Source organism: Aethalodelphis obliquidens, unplaced genomic scaffold (genome assembly GCF_003676395.1).
Source record: "Aethalodelphis obliquidens isolate GAN/ISIS:26980383/991018 unplaced genomic scaffold, ASM367639v1 scaffold21, whole genome shotgun sequence".
In the NCBI taxonomy this organism is placed as follows: Eukaryota; Metazoa; Chordata; class Mammalia; order Artiodactyla; family Delphinidae; genus Aethalodelphis; species Aethalodelphis obliquidens.
The window spans coordinates 25,960,632-25,980,374 of NW_020837965.1; the positions used below are offsets into that span (position 1 = coordinate 25,960,632).

The 19,743-nt window shown below is 38.6% G+C and overlaps 1 protein-coding gene across 2 annotated transcripts in view; it reads left to right on the forward strand.

Annotated features, from left to right (window-relative positions):
• The window catches only part of RCOR1 (REST corepressor 1), a 119,578-nt gene that overhangs the window by 60,155 nt on the left and 39,680 nt on the right, over positions 1-19,743 (forward strand). For both annotated transcript variants that reach the window (XM_027120631.1, XM_027120632.1), the window contains exon 3: positions 15,659-15,742. In XM_027120631.1, the coding sequence (XP_026976432.1) occupies positions 15,659-15,742 (84 nt within the window). The remainder of the gene's footprint in view (positions 1-15,658; positions 15,743-19,743) is intronic.

The window sequence follows — 19,743 nt, forward strand, 5'->3', positions numbered from 1 at the left end:
ACGAGAAAAGATGAAGGCCTGAACTTATGACAGTGGCAGTGGGGTTGGAGAGGGAGTGATTGATTTGAGAACAGTTGAGGAGGTTCAGTGGGGAACTGGTAGAGGGGATGGGTGTGCAGGGATCTGGCTGGGGGTTGGCGACTCATCAAGGGCACACACTGTCTACATGACTTATACTTGTTGAAGCTGACTTTCATCACCTGGCTGAAGAAGGTTTGTCAGGTTTCTCATCAAATTTAGGAGAACTTGTGCAAAGTTTGAGTTTTTAAGCGGTTTATTACGTTCCTATGCTTATTGTAGATTTTAATTCCAGAGAGCTGAGTGAAAATTATGTATTTATTTATTCCAGTTTAAACTTGTAGCATTTAAAAAGGAAGAGCCTAGGGGAGAGAGAGCCAGACAAAGAAGTATATACTTCAATGGGAGAAAGATACAAGTATTTAAATACCAAAATTGTTTCTGACTTCTTTGCTGTATATAGGACAAACCGTTGTCATTTGAGAATTCTCAAGCCTTTAACTTAAGCGTTAAAATACTTAATGGGAGAATATTATGAGGAGGAAAAATGTTCCTTTTTTTTTTTTGGCTTGTGGTATCTCAGTTCCGCAACCAGGGATTGAACCCGGGCCACAGCAGTGAAAGCCTAGAATCCTAACCACTAGGCCAGCAGGGAACTCGCGGAAAAATGTACTTTTTACTCTAGCTTTTGATCTGTCTTTATACTTCTGATAATTTATGGTGTCTCTAAACTCTGGGCAGTGTCCATAAGGGCTCACATCATGGCCCTGGAATCTCTTGCTCAGGTTTGACTCTCAGCTCCACTGGTCACAGGTGTGATCTTGGGCAAGTTACTTCATCTTTCTCTGCCTTAATTTTCTCATCTGTAACATGGGAATAGTGACAGTACCTACCTCAGAAGGTTGTTAGGAAGATTAAACAAGCTAATGCAAGTAATGCAAGTAAATGCACAGTGCCTGGTGCATAGTAAGCATACATGTCAGTTATAACGACAGTGATGATATTATACTGTTGCTTTTCAGGTTGATTACATTTCTTTCTGAATGCCCCAAATCAGAAGCCAAAAATTTTGGACTCACAAAATTATTTTTGGTCCCTAACCTAAATTTAACATAAGGTTACATTTGTGGATGCTTAGCTTCTCAGGATATAGTGAAAGTATGGATGGCAAATTAGTACATTTAGAAATAAGAACTACCAATATTTAAAGCTTTATTCCTTTGTTACTTTCTTCCTTCCACTGATGAGTAATCTATCCTACCGTGTATTTGGATTCCATGTGACTTTTTTGGGCCTCTCACTGCTGTGGCCTCTCCCGTTGCGGAGCACAGGCTCCGGACGCTTAGGCTCGGCGGCCATGGCTCACTGGCCCAGCCGCTCCGCGGCATGTGGGATCCTCCCGGACCGGGGCACGAACCCGTGTCCCCTGCATCGGCAGGCGGACTCTCAACCACTGCACCACCAGGGAAGCCCCCGAATTTAACTTTTAAAGCAAACAAAGCAGCCATCTTATTTATGAGAGCTAATTTGAGATTAAGGTGGTTTGATAATATGGAGATATTAGTGTGGATATAATGACCCTATAGCACTCTGTACAGGATTATAATTTTTTTTAAACCCTGAACTCCCCGATCGTTTTGGGGGAGTCTTTTTTTTTTTCCCCCACACCACGTGGCATTCGGGATCTTAGTTCTCCGACTGGGGATGAACCCACACCCCTTGCCGTGGAAGCACGACTCTTAAACACTGGACTGCCAGGGAAGTCCCAGGATTATAATTTTTTAACTTCAGTTTTCTTGTCAGGAACTTGAGCAAGGAGGTAGCATTTGATTGATTGGTAGGTAGCATTTGATTGATAAGGTAGCTTATTATGCCATTACTGCCATTTTCTTTCTTTCTTTCTTTTTTTGGCCATGCCGTGTGGCTTGCAGGATCTTAGTTCCCCAGGTAGGGATTGAACCTGGGCCCTCGGCAGTGAGGGCACCGAGTCCTAACCACTGGACTGCCAGGGAAGTCCTGTGTCCACTTTTTTGACTCCTAAAATTATTTATACCTTCTCTTATTTTTCTTTATCAGATTCTGCAGAGATTAGTCTCTTAGGGGGTTTTTTTTGGCTTTGTTAATCCCCTTTTTATGTCTTTGTTTCCTGTTTCATTCATTTCTGCTGTTCATTGCCTGCCTTCTGCTTTCCTTGGATTTATTCTGCTGTTCCTTCCATGTTCTTAAGTTGTATGCTTAGCGAAATAATTTTTAGCCTCTCTGATTTTATGCATTTACAGGTATACATTTTTTTGTAAACTACCTCTTTCATTGTTTTGCATAAGTTCGTACTCTTACTGTTGAATTTTAAGTAAATTTATTTATTTATTTATTTATTTATTTATTTATTTATTTATTTACGGTACGCGGGCCTCTCACTATTGTGGCCTCTCCCATTGTGGAGCACAGGCTCCGGACGCGCAGGCTTAGCGGCCATGGCTCATGGGGCCAGCTGCTCCGCAGCATGTGGGATCTTCCCAGACCGGGGCACAAACCCGTGTCCCCTGCATCATTGGCAGGCGGACTCTCAACCACTGCGCCACCAGGGAAGCCCAATTTTATTTATTTTTTGTCAAGATTTCATCTTTGACCCAGGGTTATTGAAGAGTATTTTATCATTTTTGAATGTATGAAGATTTTTGGTTTATTTTTAAATTATTGGCTTTTAATTGGATTGTGGTTAGAAAGTGTAATCTGTATGTTACCTATTCTTTGAAATGTGCTTAGAGTTGCTTTATAGCCTTGTACATACATGGTCATTTTTGTAAATATTTTGTGAATTTGCTTATGAAGAATGTTTATACCCTAATTATTAGATGTATCCTTCAAAGTATGTCCAATAAATAAAACTTGCTCATTGTTTTTAGATTTTTTTTTTTTTTTTTTTGGCGGTACGCGGGCCTCTCACTGTTGTGGCCTCTCCCGTTGCGGAGCACAGGCTCCGGACACGCAGGCTCAGCGGCCATGGCTCACAGGCCCAGCCGCTCCACGGCATGTGGGATCTTCCCAGACCGGGGCACGAACCCGTGTCCCCTGCATCGGCAGGCGGACTCTCAACCACTGCGCCACCTGGGAAGCCCTGTTTTTAGATCTTATATATCTTTTTTGTTTGGACTGTCAACAGAAATGTTTTACTCTCCCAGTATGATGATGTATTTGTCATATTTCCATTCTTCCATCAGTTTTTATTTTGAGACTTCTTTATTTAGGTACATATAAAATTATAATTGTGATGTCATTTTACTTTATCTTGTCCTATTCTTGAGGTTTTTTGGTTGCTTTTTTGTTTGGTTTCTTCCAGTGTTATTGAGATATGATTGACATGCATAACAGTATAAGCTTAAGGTGTACTGCATAATGATTTGACTTACACAATAAGTTTAGTGAGCATCGATTATCTCATATAGATACAAAATTAAAGAAATAGAAAAACCTTTTTCCTTGTGATGAGAACTAGGCTTTCCTCTCTGAGCAGCTTTCACTTACACCGTGCTGCAGCGCGCATTATCTGGATCATGCTTAGTCCCTGGTACTTACTTGTCTTACACGTGGAAGTTTTTACCTTTTGACTGCCTGCATCCAGTCCCTCCCTCCCCCCAACCCCATAACCCCAAACCTGATCTCTTTTTCTGTAAGTTTGTTTTTGAATAATTGACCTACAGTACTATATTAGTTCCTGTTACACAGCATCGTGACTCAATATTTCTATACATTTCAAAATGATCACCGTAAGTCTAGTAATTACAGTGTGGCACCATACAAAGATATTACATAATTACTGACTGTGTTCCCCACACTGTACATTTCATACCCGTGACTGACTCACTTTGCAACTGGAAGTTTGTACCTTATTCTCCATCATCTGTTTCTTTCCTCCTCACCCCACCTCTTGGAACTGCCTGTTCGTTCTCTGAATCTATAACTCTCTTCTGTTTTGTTCTGTTTGTTCATTTGTTTTGTTTTTTAGACTCCACGTATAAGTGAAATCATACAGTATTTGTCCTTCTCTGTCTGACTTATTTAATTTAGCATAATATCCCCTAGGTCCATCCATGTTGTTGCAACTGGCAAGATTTAATTCTTTTTTATGACTGAATAGTACTGCATTGTGTATATACAGCACATCTTCTTTATGCTTTCATCTATTCATGGGCACTTAGGTACTTCCATATCTTGGCTATTGTAAATAATGCTGCAGTGAACATAGAGGTGCATATATCTTTTCTGATTAGTGTGTTTATTTTCTTTGGATAAATACCCAGAAGTGGAGTTGCTGGATCATATGGTAGTTCTATTTTTAAGTTTTTGAGGAATTTCCATACTGTTCCATAGCAGCTGCACCAATTTACATTCCCAGCAACAGTGCATGAGTGTTCCCTTTTCTCCACATTCTCACCAGCAGTTTTTATTTGTTGTCTTTTTGATAAATAGCAATTCTGATAAGTGTGAGGTGATATCTCATTGTGATTTTGATTTACATTTCCCTGATGATTAGTGATGTTGATCATCTTTTCGTGTGCCTGTTGGCCATCTGTATGTTTTCTTTAGAAAAGTGTCTATTCAGATCCTCTGCCCACCTGTTGATTGGGTTGTTTGTTTTCTGGATTTTTTAAAAAAGGTCTTTATTTTTATTTGGTTCCGCTGAGTCTTAGTTGCAGCACGTGGACTCCTTAGTTGTGGCTTGCTGGCTCCTTAGTTGTGGCATATGAACTCTTAGTTGTGGCATGCATATGGGATCTAGTTCCCTGACCAGGGATTGAACCCGGGCCCCAGGCATTGGGAGTGCAGAGTCTTAACCACTGTGCCACCAGGGAAGTCCACTGTTTTTTGGATGTTGAGTTGTATGAGTTCTTTGTATATTTTGGATATTAATTCCTCATCAGATAGATCATTTGCAAATATATTCTCCCATTCAGCAGGTGGCCTTTTAAAAAAGGTGTTGATAGTTTCCTTCGCTGTGCAAAAGCTTTTTAGTTGAGTGTAGTCCCATTTATTTTTGTTTCTGTTTCCGTTGCCTGAGGCGACATATTAAAAAAATTACTAAGGTCAACTGATGTCAGAGAGCTTACTGCCTGTGTTTTCTTCTAGGATTTTTATGGTTTCAGGTCTTACATTTAAGTCTTTAATCCATTTTGAATTTGTTTTTGTGCATGGTTTGAGAGAGTAGTCCAGTTTGATCCTTTTGCATACAGCTGTCCAATATTTCCAACACCATTTATTTTTTTTAACTTATTTATTTATGGGTGTGTTGGGTCTTCATTGCGGTGCATGGGCTTCACATTGTGGTGGCTTATCTTGTTGCGGAGCACGGGCTCCAGGTGCGTGCGGGCTTCAGTAGTTGTGGTGCATGGGCTCAATAGTTGTGGCTTGCAGGCTCTAGAGCACAGGCTCAGTAGTTGTGTTGCACGGGCTTGGTTGCTCCACAGCATGTGGGATCTTCCTGGACCAGGGCTCGAACCCGTGTCCCCTGCATTGGCAGGCAGATTCTTAACCACTGCACCACCAGGGAAGTCCCCAACACCGTTTATTGAAGAGGCGATCTTTTCCCCATTGTTTTTTTTTAAAAAATAATTAATTAATTAATTTTTGGCTGTGTTGGGTCTTCATTACTGCACGTGGGCTTTCTCTAGTTGCGGCGAGTGGGGGCTACTCTTCGTTGCGGTGCGCAGGCTTATCGCGGTGGCTTCTCTTGTTGCAGAGCACAGGCTCTAGGTGTGTGGGCTTCAGTAGTTGTGGCACATGAGCTCAGTAGTTGTGGCTTGCGGGCTCCAGAGCACAGGCTCAGTAGTTGTGGCGCACGGGCTTAGTTGCTCCGCAGCATGTGGGATCTTCCCGGACCAGGGCTTGAACCCGTGTCCCCTGCATTGCCAGGTGGATTCTTAACCACTGCATCAGCAGGGAAGTCCCAGTTATGGATTTTTTAAGTTGCTTGTTTGTTGCCCAAGTGTTTTTAGGCACTAGATCTGTGTTGCCCAAGTGTTTTTAGGCACTAGATCTGTGGTGATGTGCCTCACTGTAATTATATCGGGTTAGCCAAAAAATTCCTTTGGTTTTTAAGTAAAAATAAAAGACACATTTTTTATTTTCACCAAGAACTTTATTGAACAGTGTATTCACCGTTTTGTTCCACTACCTTCTGCCGTTTTTGAGGCAACTTCATAATTCCGTCTTCCCAAAACTTTTTATCTGTTTGAGCAAAGAACTGTTCCAGGTGACTTTTACGGTCTTCCAGGGAATTAAAATTTTTTCCATTAAGAGAATTTTGTAAAAACCGAAATAAATGGAAATCCAAAGGTGCAATGTCTGGTGAATACGGCAGATGAATCAGAACTTCCCAGCCAAGCTGTAACAGTTTTTGCCTGGTCATCAAAGAAACATGCAGTCTTACGGTATCCTGATGGAAGATTATGCGTTCTCTGTTGACTATTTCTGGACGATTTTCATCGAATGCTGCTTTCAGTTGGTCTAATTGAGAGCAGTACTTGTTGGAATTAATCATTTGGTTTTCCGGAAGGAGCTCATAGTAGAGGACTCCCTTCCAATCCCACCATATACAGAACATCACCTTCTTTGGGTGAAGACCGGCCTTTGCTGTGGTTGGTGGTGGTTCATTTCGTTTGACCCACGATCTCTTCCATTACACATTGTTGTACAGTATCCACTTTTCATTGCCCGTCACAATTTGTTTTAAAAATGGAACGTTTTCATTACATTTAAGTAGAGAATCGCATGCAGAAAATATGCTCAAGGAGGTTTTTTTCGCTTAACTTATGTGGAACCCAAACATCAAAGTGATGAACATAACCAAGCTGGTGCAAATGATTTTCAGTGCTTGATTTGGATATTTTGAGTATGGCGGCCATCTCCCGCGTGGTATAACGTTGGTTGTTCTCAGTTAATGTCTTGATTTGATCGCTGTCAACTTCAACTGGTCTACCCGACCATGGAGCATCATCTAGGGAGAAATCTCCAGCACGAAACTTCGCACACCACTTCTCACACGTTTGATCAGTCACAGCACCTTCTCCATACACTGCACAAATCTTTTTTTGCATTTCAGTTGTGTTTTTACCTTTCTTGAAATAATAAAACATGATATGCCAAAAACGTTTTTTTCTTCCATCTTCAATGTTAAAATGGCTACACAAAAATTCACCAATTTTGATTTTTCTTTTTAAATGCACACTGATATGATAGCTGTCACAATACAATCTAACAAAATTGTTTCGAATGACGTTAAAGACAAGTAAGCGCTACTAGAGCCATCTTAACGGAAAACACAGAACAAACTTTTTGTCTAACCCAATACTATGAAATTGTAAGAGTGAGATCAAGTTTACTGAAACTGAGTGTGATTTTTGCTTTCCTTTATTTCCGTTATAGTGGATGTCATTGTAAGAGCTCAGAGTTCTTTAATTCTGAAGATATATTCAGTTTACTCTTTGTAAGTAATCTGTTCAGGTTTTCCACTTTTTTAGGAAATGAGCATAAGAGATATAAAATTATAATCATGAAATAATTCTTCACAAGTTTTAAATAAATTCCCTTACTGTTTATCTTTAAAAGAGAATTTAATCGTGTAAGTAGTATTTGAATGCATTCTTATGAAGAAAATCCAAACAATAAGGAAGTATGTGGAGCAAAAAGCACAAATTTCATTTTTTCCTCTCAATTCAGTGCTCCCACTTCTTTCCTAGGATTTATCCACTATTTAAATTTACTGGGTGGTTTTTCTTACCTACAGTTTGATATTTTTGCTTTTTAATTCATTTACTCATAAAGAAATACACATGCTAGAAACAAAACAGGTGTTCTCACTTTTTTAATAATGGCTTTACTGAGATATAATTCACAAAATGTACAATTCACTTCTTTAAAATGTACGATTCAGTTGTTTTCAGTATACTCACAGAGTTGTGCAGCTGTCACTACAATCAATTTTAGACCATTCTTATCATCCCATAAAGAAATTCTCTACCCATTAACAGTCACTCTCCATTTCGCCCAAACACCCCACACCCTCTAGCGACCACTAATTTACTTTCTGTGTCTATAGAATTGCCTATTCTGGACATTTCATATAAATGGAATTGTATAATACGTCTTTTTTGTGTGTGTGACAGGGCTGCTTTCACTTAACATGATGATTTCAGGTTTTATCCATACCGAGCATGGATTAATAACTTCATTCCTTTTTATGGCAATATAATATTTCATTATATGGCTATACTAAATTTTGCTTATTCAGTTGATGTACATTTGGATTGTTTCCACCTTTTGGCGCTTATGAGTAGTACTACGAACATTTGTATACAAGTTTCATTTATTTATTTGTTTATTTTTTTATTGGCCGTGTTGGGTCTTCGTGGCTGCCCACGGGCTTTCTCTAGTTGCAGTGAGTGGGGGCTACTCTTTGTTGTGGTATGCGGGCTTCTCATTGCGGTGGCTTCTCTTGTTGTGGAGCACAGGCTCTAGGTGCGTGGGCTTCAGTAGTTGTGGCACATGGGCTCAGTAGTTGTGAGCATGGGCTTAGTTGTTGCATGGCATTTGGGATCTTCCCAGACCAGGGCTCGAACCCGTGTCCCCTGCATTGGCAGGTGGATTCTTAACCACTGTGCCACCAGGGAAGTCCCTATATACAAGTTTTTATATGGACATATGTTTTCATTTCGCTGGGCTATATACATAGGAATGGAATTACTGGGCTATGGTAACTGTGTTTAACCTTTTGAAGAACTGCTAGACTGTTGTATTTTCTCTTTCTTTCTTTCTTTCCTTCCTTCCTTCCTTCCTTCCTTCTTCCTTTCTCTCTTTCTCTCTTTCTTTTTCTTTTTTCAAATATTTATTTATTTGGCTGTGCCGGGTCTTAGCTGCAGAACGCAGAATCTTCATTGCTACGTGCGGGATCGTTTTTTAGTTGCAGCATTCAAACTCTTAGTTGCGGCATCCCCTGACCAGGGATCGAACCCAGGCCCCCTGCATTGGGAGCACAGAGTCTTAGCCGCTGGCCCACCAGGGAAGTCCCTAGACTGTTGTATTTTCTGTATTTGATTTCTTTGAATATCCATACTGTGATTTAGCTAATTCCTGTTGATGGACTTGGAAGATTTTGCTGTATCACAGTACCATAAACAGCGCTGCAGTGAGCATCCATCTTAGAGTTCTCCAGAGAAACAGAGCCAGGTGTGTAGGGGTGTGTGCGCAGACATTTATTTTAAGCTGTTGGCTTATGTGACTGGGTGCCCAGCCAGTGTGAAATTTGTAGGTCAGGTCCTACAAGGAGAAGCTGGGGCTTCAGTCTTGAGGCACAGTTTCTTCTGGGAAGTCTCAAGTTTTCCTCTTAAGGCCTTTTAATTGAGTGGATGCAACCCACCCACAAGATGGAGGGTTAGCTTCTTTACTTAAAGTCAGCTGATGTAGATGTTAACCACAACTACTAAATACCTTCACGGTAACACCTAGATTAGTGTTTGATTAAATGACTGGGTGCTATGACCTAGCCAGGTTGACACCTATCTTAAGGAATCTCTAGGGCAGGTACTTAACGAACTTTAAAAAAGTCTCCCCCGGTGATTTATACACATACTTAATGAAACAGTATGCTGGTGTTTTCTATTCTTATTCTTTTTTTTTTTTTAATGCTGGTTAGGACCCAATAAATTAATTTAAATTGGCCTGACCTGCAATTTGAAACACATTGCTATTGGTATATGTATTATATCTAGAAATGGATTGCTGGGTTGCAGGGTATCCATACTTCAGCTTTCTTACGCACTGCCAGCGCTGTCTGAAGTAGCTGTGCGTTCCCACGGGTGGTGCGAGTTCTTTCATTTTGCCCTTGATGGCCATTGGTAATTGCAGTTTCTTTGTCGTTCTTCTGCTTCCTTCCAGGTAGGGTGGTTTTTAGCCCTTGGTAATCAACTTTAAACAAGGAGAGTGTTGTGAATCACTGTGTTGTACAACTGTAACTTATATAATATTGTACATCAATGACACCTCAATAAAAACTATATTAAACAAGGAGAGCAGCTGCAGAGTTACTGACACCTTCAGCAGACACCAGTGTCTGTCCAGAAATGAATGACATTGCTTTGTTTTCATTGTATTTGTGTTCTTCAATTTGCATACAGCAGAATGGACTGGTTTTTGGTGTCTGTGTTTGTGAGTGTTAAGGCATGTGTAGTTTCATATAACCACCACGCGCAACTGGGATACAGAACAGTTCCATCTCCTCAAACAAGTACCTCGTACAACTCGTAGCCTTCCTCCCCCTCCTAACCCCATTGATCTGTTCCCTATCATTATAGTTTCACCTGTTCCAGAATGTCATATAAATGGAATCATACAGTATGTAAACTTTTGAGACTGGCACTGAGCATATTCTTTTGAGATATGGCCATGTTGCTGCATATATCAATAGTTCGTTTATTTTGTTCATTTATTTTGAATGCTGGGTAGTATTGCAGTGTATTAATCTTCCCAGTTTAACCTTTTACTCCTTGAAGGACATTTGGGTTTTTTTCCCAAGGTTTTGATGATTGTGAATAAAGCTACTATATATAATTATGTGCAAGTTTTATTGTGAGCATAGGTTAACTCTATAGGGTATATAGCTAAGTGGGATTGTCGATTCAGTCATTTGTTAAATATAATTATATCTTTAATTAAAACTGCGAAACGTTTCTTGAGTGACTTTATCATTATCCACTGATCCAGCACTGCATGAAAGCTTCAGTTTCTCCTTATTCTCGTCAGTACTTGGTATTATCTATTCCTTTTATTTTAGGAGTTCTAATAGGTATACATTGGTTTCTCACTGTGGCTTTAATTTGCATTTCCCTGATGGCTAATGTGATGTTGCTTCTCATATGCTTATATGCCATCTTTGGTGAAATAGTTATTCACATCTTTTGCCCACTTTTTAAAAAATTGAGTTATTTTCTTATTGTACTTTAAACATCTTTTATATATTCTGGATACAAGTCCTTTGTCAGATACAGTGATTTGCAGATGTTTCCTCACAGTCTAAATTTTTATTAAGCTCAATTTACCATTTTTTAACTTTTATGGATTGTGCTTTTGGTGTTATATCTAAGAACTCTTTCCTCAACCGAGTTCATGAAGATTTTCTCATGTTTTTTCCTAAAAGATTTTGTAGTTTTAGGTTTTACATTTATATTTAAGATCCATTTTGAGTTGAATTTTTGTAAAGTGTGAGGTATAGGTTGAGTTTCCCTTCGTTTGCATATCCAATTTTTTTTTTGTTTGTTTGTTTTACTTTTTGACTGCACCGCAGGGCATGCAGGATCTTAGTTCCCCAACCAGGGATTGAACCTGCGCCCCCTGCAGTGGAAGTGCAGAGTGTTAACCACTGGACTGCCAGGGAAGTGCCTCCAATTGTTAAAATACTCTTTGTTGCAGGAGCCCCCCAGCCCCCCAGCGCCGCACAGCAGGAGGTGAGCGCATGACTGCCTGAACCATCCCCCGCCCCTGTCTGGGGGAAAACATTGTCTTCCAGGAAACAGGTCCCTGGTGCCAAATAGGTTGGGGGCCGCTGCCTTGTTGAGAATAATATCCTTTCTCCATTGAGTTACTTTTGCATCTTTGTTGCAAATCAGTTGACCATATTTATGTGGGTTTATTTTTGGACTGCCATCTGTTCCATTGGTCTGTGTGTCTGTTCTTTTACCAGTACCACACTGTCTTGAATACTGTACTTTTCTATAGTAAGTCTTTAAAGTAGAGTGGTGTAAGTTTTCCAACTCTGACCTGGCTATTCTGGGCTCATTTGCCTTCCCCTTTTACATTATCCTTTTGTCTATGTCGGTATGGACTCACAGATTATTATTTTATTACTTCATGGCTTTATGGATTATTATTTTATTACTGTCATTTATTTTGTTGCTCAAGTTATCGCAGATCTGACCAATGGGAGATAGATTCCATCGTTCTTTGAACACTTTCCTACCTCCTGGCATAACAAAATATTCTAGGGTCTCTTGCACTTTTCCTGTCCTAGCCCTGGAATCAACCGTTTTCCCAAGGAGACCTAGTTTCTTTTATTGTAGAATGGCATTCAGAGACCAACGTCTGGGAGCTAAATGTGCTCATTTTTTGCTGGGTTGTCATTGTATCTAGACCCTTGCAGTGGACAAAGCTGGGATAAATAAATGTATTTATGTGTGCAAGTATACAGGTATATACACATCTGTATTTCTATTTATACTGAAAATGATGAGCTCTTACTGTAACCATCTATTTCTGTCTAGCACCTCAGAATTCTTTCTATCCTCCCCCTTCTGTATCTGTAACTCTTTCACTCAGCATAATTATTTTGAGCTCCATTCATATTGTGTGCCTGAATAGTTCATTCCTTTTTATTGTTGAGGTTTGTTCCATTAAATGGATATACCACAATTTTAGGAAATTGCCAGGCTTTCCCCCCAAAGTATAGTACAATTTTACATTCCCACCAGCAGCTTAAGAAAGTTCTGGTTTCTCCACATTATCGCCAAACTGTGGGTATTGTCAGTCTTTTTAACTTTATACTTTGTAATAGGTACGTGGTGGTATCTCTTGTGGTTTTAATTTGGCTTTCCCTAATGACTGTTGATTTTTAGTATCTTTCCATGTGTTTATTTGCTATCCATATACCATCTTTGGTATTTATTCAAATCTTTTGCCCATTTGTTAACAAATGGGTTGTTTCTTATTGTTGAGTTCTGAGAGTTCTTTATATATTCTGGATACAAGTCTTTATCAGATCTGTGGTTTATAATTATTTTCTCTCAGTCTTTGGCTTAGCTTTTCATCTCTTCAGTAGTGTTATTTGAAAAGAAATTTTTACCTTTGATGAAGTCCAATTTATGAAGTTTTTTCTTTTATGGATTGTGCTTTTGGTGTTATATCTAATAAGATCTTTCTAAACCTAAGATCAAAAAGAATTTTCTCACGTTTTCTTTTACAAGTTTCATAATTTGGGGTTTTATATTTAGTCCTGTCATTAATCTTGAATAAATTTTTCTTTTTTTGCGGTATGTGGGCCTCTCACTGTTGTGGCCTCTCCCATTGCGGAGCACGCGCGCCAGACGCACAGGCTCAACGGCCATGGCTCACGGGCCCAGCCGCTCTGCGGCATGTGGGATCTTCCCGGACCGGGGCACGAACCTCTGTCCCCTGCATCAGCAGGCGGACTCTGAACCACTGCGCCACCAGGGACGCCCCACACTGTCTTGATTACTGGATCTTTGTAATCAATTAGTTTCGATTCAGGCAGTATATGTTTTCCAACTTGGTTTTTTTCAAAGTTGTTTTGGCTATTTCAGGTACTTTGCATTCCTGTATGAATTTTAGAATGTTTGTCAATTCCTACAAAAAAGTATACTGGGGTTTTGATTGGGATTATGTTGAATCTGTAGAGCAATTTGGGGAGAGAATGCTGTCTTAATAATATTTAAGTCTTTTGATCCATATACGTGGTATATCTCTTCATTTACTTAGATCTTTAGTTTCTCTCAAATGTTTTACAGTTTTTCAGTGTATATGTCTTATCACATCTATCCCTAAATAGGGGTATTCTTTCGTTTTAAGTTTTGATTGCTTATATATAGAAATTGAATTGATTTTTTACTGTTGATCTTGTTTCCTGCAACTGTGCTGAAATTCATTTATTCTAGCAACTTTTTGTAGGTAGTGTAGATTTTCTACACAGATGATCATGTCATCTGTGAGTAAAGACAGGTTTAATTCTACTTTCCCAATGTAGATTCTTTTATTTCTGTTGTGACTTTTGATTTTTATTTGAAATACAGCAAGCCTGTATTCCGTGTGCGGTCCCTCCCCACACACGTATTTGTTGACTTGATTTTACTTTTAGACTATGTGTGGCATTAACATTGTTCTAAAAGTCAGAACCGTATAAAAAGGTGTGTACTCAAAGGTAGTCACTCCCATCTTTTCATCATATTCCTGTCTCCCTCCTGTGTATTACACCTGTTCCCACCCAGCATGTAAATTCCACCTTCAGTCTTGCCTAATTCATAGTGTTCGCACTTTGGGTCTTTCCCTCCCACCATTCCATCATTTTTCTTTAAAGTAGCTGCCCCACAGATTTGAGCAAAAGTGTAGAAATTCTTTCTTTATAAAATCTAGAACACACTGATATACAAAATTAAATAAAAGGTAAGATTAAATAAAAGGTCTGGCAATTTCATAAAAGCAGGAATTCTTAAACCAGGCTTTATGAATTTTATAAAAGTATGTTTATATTGTGTGTGTGTGTGTGTGTTTATGTTTAGTTGAATTTTTTTTTCTGGAAGTAGATTCCATAACTTTCATCGTGTTTCAGAGGAGTTTGTTTAAAGGAAAAAAAAAAGGTCAAGAAAGAGAATGCCTTTAGGATGAATGAGTTTGGGTCTAAGCAGTCCAAAGGCTGGTTAGTGAGCCTCTCTCTTTGGTCTGTTGTACCTTTGGAAGATAACGTTTTAATTGGCTCTGTGTAATATGTGACTTGTTTGTGGTTAATCCAGTAGTAGTCAACTCAACACCCGGCACTTGTCAACCTTTTGACCTACTGTTTTGTATCACAGAATTTTAAGAATTTGAATGCACTTCAGATGTTTCCTTTCAGGTTAAATCTTTTTAATGGTACTCTTTATTAAAGTTGTTAAAAGAATCTTTGGATTCCTGCTGTCAAGTCACTAAAATACCCAGTCACTAATGGTAGTAAAGGGTAAGGTTATTCAAAGCACACATGAAGAATTCGTAGTTTAAAAGAATATTTGAGCAGCTTGCCACATGCAGCTTCCTTTTTGTGTGTCCCCATCTGGGAGCAGAGCAGCAGAGTGTATGGTGCCTAAACCCTCGGGCCCTGTAACCACCCTGCCTAACGTCGGTCCAGGTCTGCCTCCTAGTGGCTACTAATGACCTGTTTAGTTTCCTCACCTAGCAAGTGAGAATAGTAATCATACCTACCTCATGTGACCTGTTTGTGAAATAAGTAAAAAGTTAGGTAGAAAAAGACTTAAAAGTAGAAATATTTCAGCAAATTCAGAGCCTCCCCACCCCCACCCTCACCCTGTGTTAAATGTGTGGGTTCCACTGGGGCCGACTCCAGTCGAGGGGGGTGATAACGTCATCTTCCGAGGTCTAAAGAAGACCAGAGTGGTGTGGTTTTTTGAAAATTTATACATAAATGAATATTTTATTATAATTAAAGACATTAATTTAGATGTATTACGAATAGTTTGTGGGGTTTTATCCTTTTTCTTTTACAAATATACACAGTCCTAATTACAGATGAAATTATACAGTATCTTTCGTTTGACTCAAAACAATACAGGAATGGATCTGCTCTCACCACTTCTATTCAACGTTGTGTTGATGGTGCTAAGTTAAAGAGAATCTAAATAAATGGAGAGAGATACCATGTTAACGTGTTGAAAAACTTAATTTGTGGGACTTCCCTGGTGGTTCAGTGGTAAAGCATCCGCCTTCCAATGCGGGGGACGTGGGTTCGATCCCTGCAGAGTGGTGGTATTAATTGTCGCTTCTTATGTCTGTTAAATTATAATAAGAATTTTCTTTTTTTATTTCTACCAAGCCAAAGTAGCAAGACGCAGTCAAGAACGAGACAATCTTGGCATGCTGGTCTGGTCACCTAATCAGAATCTATCAGAAGCAAAATGTAAGTTTTAGAGCACTTTTATTTTCCACCTTTCTTATTTACTGCAAACTTCTAAAGTTACCTTTGTAGGTAAAAATCTCTCTATATATTACATTTATTTTACCTTTTTAAAGTAAAATTTTGAAGAATTTGAAAGTGTGTTCTTTATTGTGGCCTGTCATAGTGATTTAAAGATTCTTAAGCTGTGGTTTCATAATCTACTTTTTATTCAAAATGCTGTACCAGCTAATATTCTGAAGTAACTAGGAGGAAGGGTTCAGAGCGGAAAGAAAATTATAATGTAGTGTATAACTCCTTCAGCTGGGAATTTATAGATTTATTGATATAAAGATGAGGAGTTTAACAAATCTCTAATTGGAAGGATTACAAAGGGCAAATGTATGTTACTGGAAAAAGGTTTTATACTGTAAGACTTCATCCTAGCTAGAAGTAGAACTTTTGAATTGGCTCTTTGTTTTGTGTTTACATTTTTGTTAGAATGAATATTCTGAGCTACTTTGGGTTTTCTTTTTGGGGGGCCGGTAGGGGTCCTAGAGTTATTAGAAAGATTAATTGTATTTTCAGAGTTTGCTTTTTCAGTTTTTTGTCCCCTCTGCTCAGGTGATACCGTGCAAGAATAATTTTATATTTGATATATTGCCGTAAGTCTTTGTCATTTTCAAAGTTTTTGTTTTCTTCATAACTTTAAAGAGAGAAGAAAAAATAAATTCCCCCTTTCGAGAATTTTTCAGTGGTGGGGGTGGGTGGTCCATGGATGGAATTTACGGCCATTTGTGAACTCGTGAATCACAGGCAAACTTTTTTTGGTGCATGTACGTTTTCCTGCAGAAAATTGGATTTTTAAAGGGCTCTTTGACAAAAATAGGATAAGAATCAATGCTCTAAAATGTGGTAGGGCTTAGAAAGCCTTCAGTGGTAAATGTTGGCCAGGAAACATAAGTTGTGAATAAAGGCCGGAACTCTCAGGCTTTGATCAGGATTTTCCAGATTGTGTTTTGCAGTATTAAAGTAGGTGTTAACAGGTTTCCACTGTCAAGTAAGGGTTAGAGATGATGCATATTAAATATCCTCCTCTTATATATTTAACATTCATGTTTGCATTAAGGTGCAAAGAGCTCGGATGGTCAAGAAACATTTGATTTTGACCAAGAAGGACCCTTTTTAAAAATACAGTACCTTCCATGGAACACAGGAAATTCAACTACTCTTAGTAATGCTTAATTTAGCAAGAATAAAATAATCTCAGTCTAATCTGATTTTCATAGTATCTTAATTTTGCCAGCCTGCTGCTTGATGAGTTTATAATGGAGAACAGAATAGCAAAAGGAAGTATATTGGCAATTCTGATGCCTTTACTGTGCCGGGGAAGAGCTTTTAAGTATTTCCTGTTTGTTTTTTCCCTTTGAGGATTTGCACTTAAAAAAGCAATCTATTCCATTTTTGAACATGTTGTTCCTTCTAACAGCTGAAAATCTGCATCTGTGTTAATTTTTAAAGCTTTGTTTTCCTGAACTCTGTTATATAAGTCTGCTTCCTTATGAGTCTTTTAGGTGTTCAGTTCTCCTACCTTCTTTGCTGTCCCAGTTCAAGTTAAACCTGCCTGGTTGCCTCAAGTGTTTTCAGATGGCCTGATTTTGGGGTCTTTTTCGTCTCTGTTGTACTCCTGGATAGATTCCGTTTGGTCATGGTGCCCATCTTCAATTATGGTGCCTGGAACTGAATATTAAAAATAGTGAGCATTTGTTGAGCACTGTACTAAAATGCTTTCCATGTTCCTATATCATTCAGTCTCTACTGTAAACCAAGAAGACGTTTTTGTCCCCATTTTACAGGTGGCATTCCACAATCCAAAGAGGTTGTGAAACTAACACAAAGAGTCAGTGGTGGAGCCAGTAGTATCCAGGTTTGCTGACTCTTCACCCTGGCTTATGCTCTAAACGTGTCCCTCAGGTCGAGTTCGTCAGGTCTCAGTCCTCTCTTCATTTCAGTCACTTCCTGCTGTCATTACAGTGAAGATTGTATTAGTACCTCTTGCTGTTAATGTGTTACCTTTGGAATCTTGGGAGTCAGAATTTAATTTTAATATTATCTTAATTTTCCTAGACCTGCAAGAAAAGGACAGAATATGAGAAGTTAATAGATTTTTAAGCAATGGTATTGCCTAAAATAAATTTGCAGTTTTAATGTAAGTCCTGACAGTATTGATTAAAACTTTAAACTCTTAAAACCAATCTAAAAGTAACATTTATATATTGTTGAAGGTTCAGAAGGCACAGAAAAATATAAAGAAGAAACAGTTCATCCATTATTTCATTACCCAGAGATAACTGTTAAACATTTTGGATGTTTTCCCAATCCCTTTTTTTCCTCTGTGCATATTTTTATAAGTGAGATGTTGGTATTTCTATGTATGTGAGTGTGTATTGTCTTCCTGAACAATGACCTAAGCATTCGTTACCTTGCTAAACCCCTTGTAAATATTTAAAATAATGTTTAATGGATGTATCAGTGTATTTAAGCATTCTTCTATTGAAAATTTAGGTTGTTTCTAATTGTTGCTATTGTAAAAGAAGGCGGTGGTGAAAAACGGAATCAGAGCTCTGTTCTCTTTTGTTGTTATTGTTGTGTTTTTAGTATTTTCTTAAGATACATCCCTCGGAATGGAATTGTGGATCGATGAGAGTTTGCTGAACTGCTCCAGTGTGAGGATGTGAACACAGTTGTTGATGTGAGTTAGGTTCCATTTGTGGAGCTTTGGGAATCATATTCTTTGACGAGTAGTCTAATCGTAGTTATGCCTTGAAATGTGGCCATAGTGTCACTGGGGACAAGTATACATAATTTGTTCTCTTTGCCATCTATCATTTCCCCCTCAGCTTCTCTCCCTCCCAGTACATAGACAAAAAAGAAGTATTTTCTACTTGCCTTTCTATTTTATTTTGAAAGAATGTGGAAGTCTTGGTTGTCCAACAATTGATTCTGACTTGATGTAGAAATAGGAGATTTGGGACATCTGTAGACTTCTAGTAGATGTACCGATGTGTAAGGATGTCTGTAGATCTCTGGCTTTTCCTGGGTTGGTTTCTTTCCTCTCAAGTAAATGTTTAGAGTTCTGCCTCTTAGGGTTACTGCAAGTTTACAAAATTATTTTGTGGTTATAGAAATAAATACTGTTGTAGAAATTTCAAACAATATAGAATGTATAATGTAGACAATTAAAGAAAGCCTTCTTGGGACTTCCCTGGTGGTGCAGTGGTTAAGAATCCGCCTGCCAACGCAGGGGACATGGGTTTGAGCCCTGGTCCGGGAAGATCCCGCATGCCGCGGAGCAACTAAGCCCGTGAGCCACAACTACTGAGCCCGCAAGCCACAACTACTGAGCCCGTGTGTCACAACTACTGAAGCCCGCGTGCCTAGAGCCCGTGCTCCGCAACTCAACGAAGAGTAGCCCCTGCTCGACACAACTAGAGAAAGCCTGCTCACAGCAATGAAAACCCAACGCAGCCATAAATAAATAAATGATTGAATGATGAATGAGTGAATGAATAAATAAATAACCTTCTTTTAAAAAAAGCCCTCTTATAGTCACTATTTACAATATATATACTTCTCCTAATATTTTTATATATCTTAATAAGTAGATGACTTTTAAATCACATATATGAGCTGTTTAGCAATTTGCTGTTAACAACACATGTGGGACTTTGTTCTGTTTGAATACATTTATTGAATTGGCCAAAAAGATCATTCAGATTTTTCTGTACCATGTTATGGAAAACCCCAAACAAACTTTTTGGCCAACACAATACAATTACCTAGTTTTAAACTACCAAGTATGGGTCCACCATAATTTAGTCTTTTCTTTTTATTTATTTATTTATTTTTAAACAAATTTTCCTCCAGAAGTATCTCAATTAGGGTTATATTGAATTTGGGTTTATTTAGTGAGAATTGGTTTCATTCAGATTTTTTTTTTTTTTTTTTTTTTTTTTTTTTTTTTT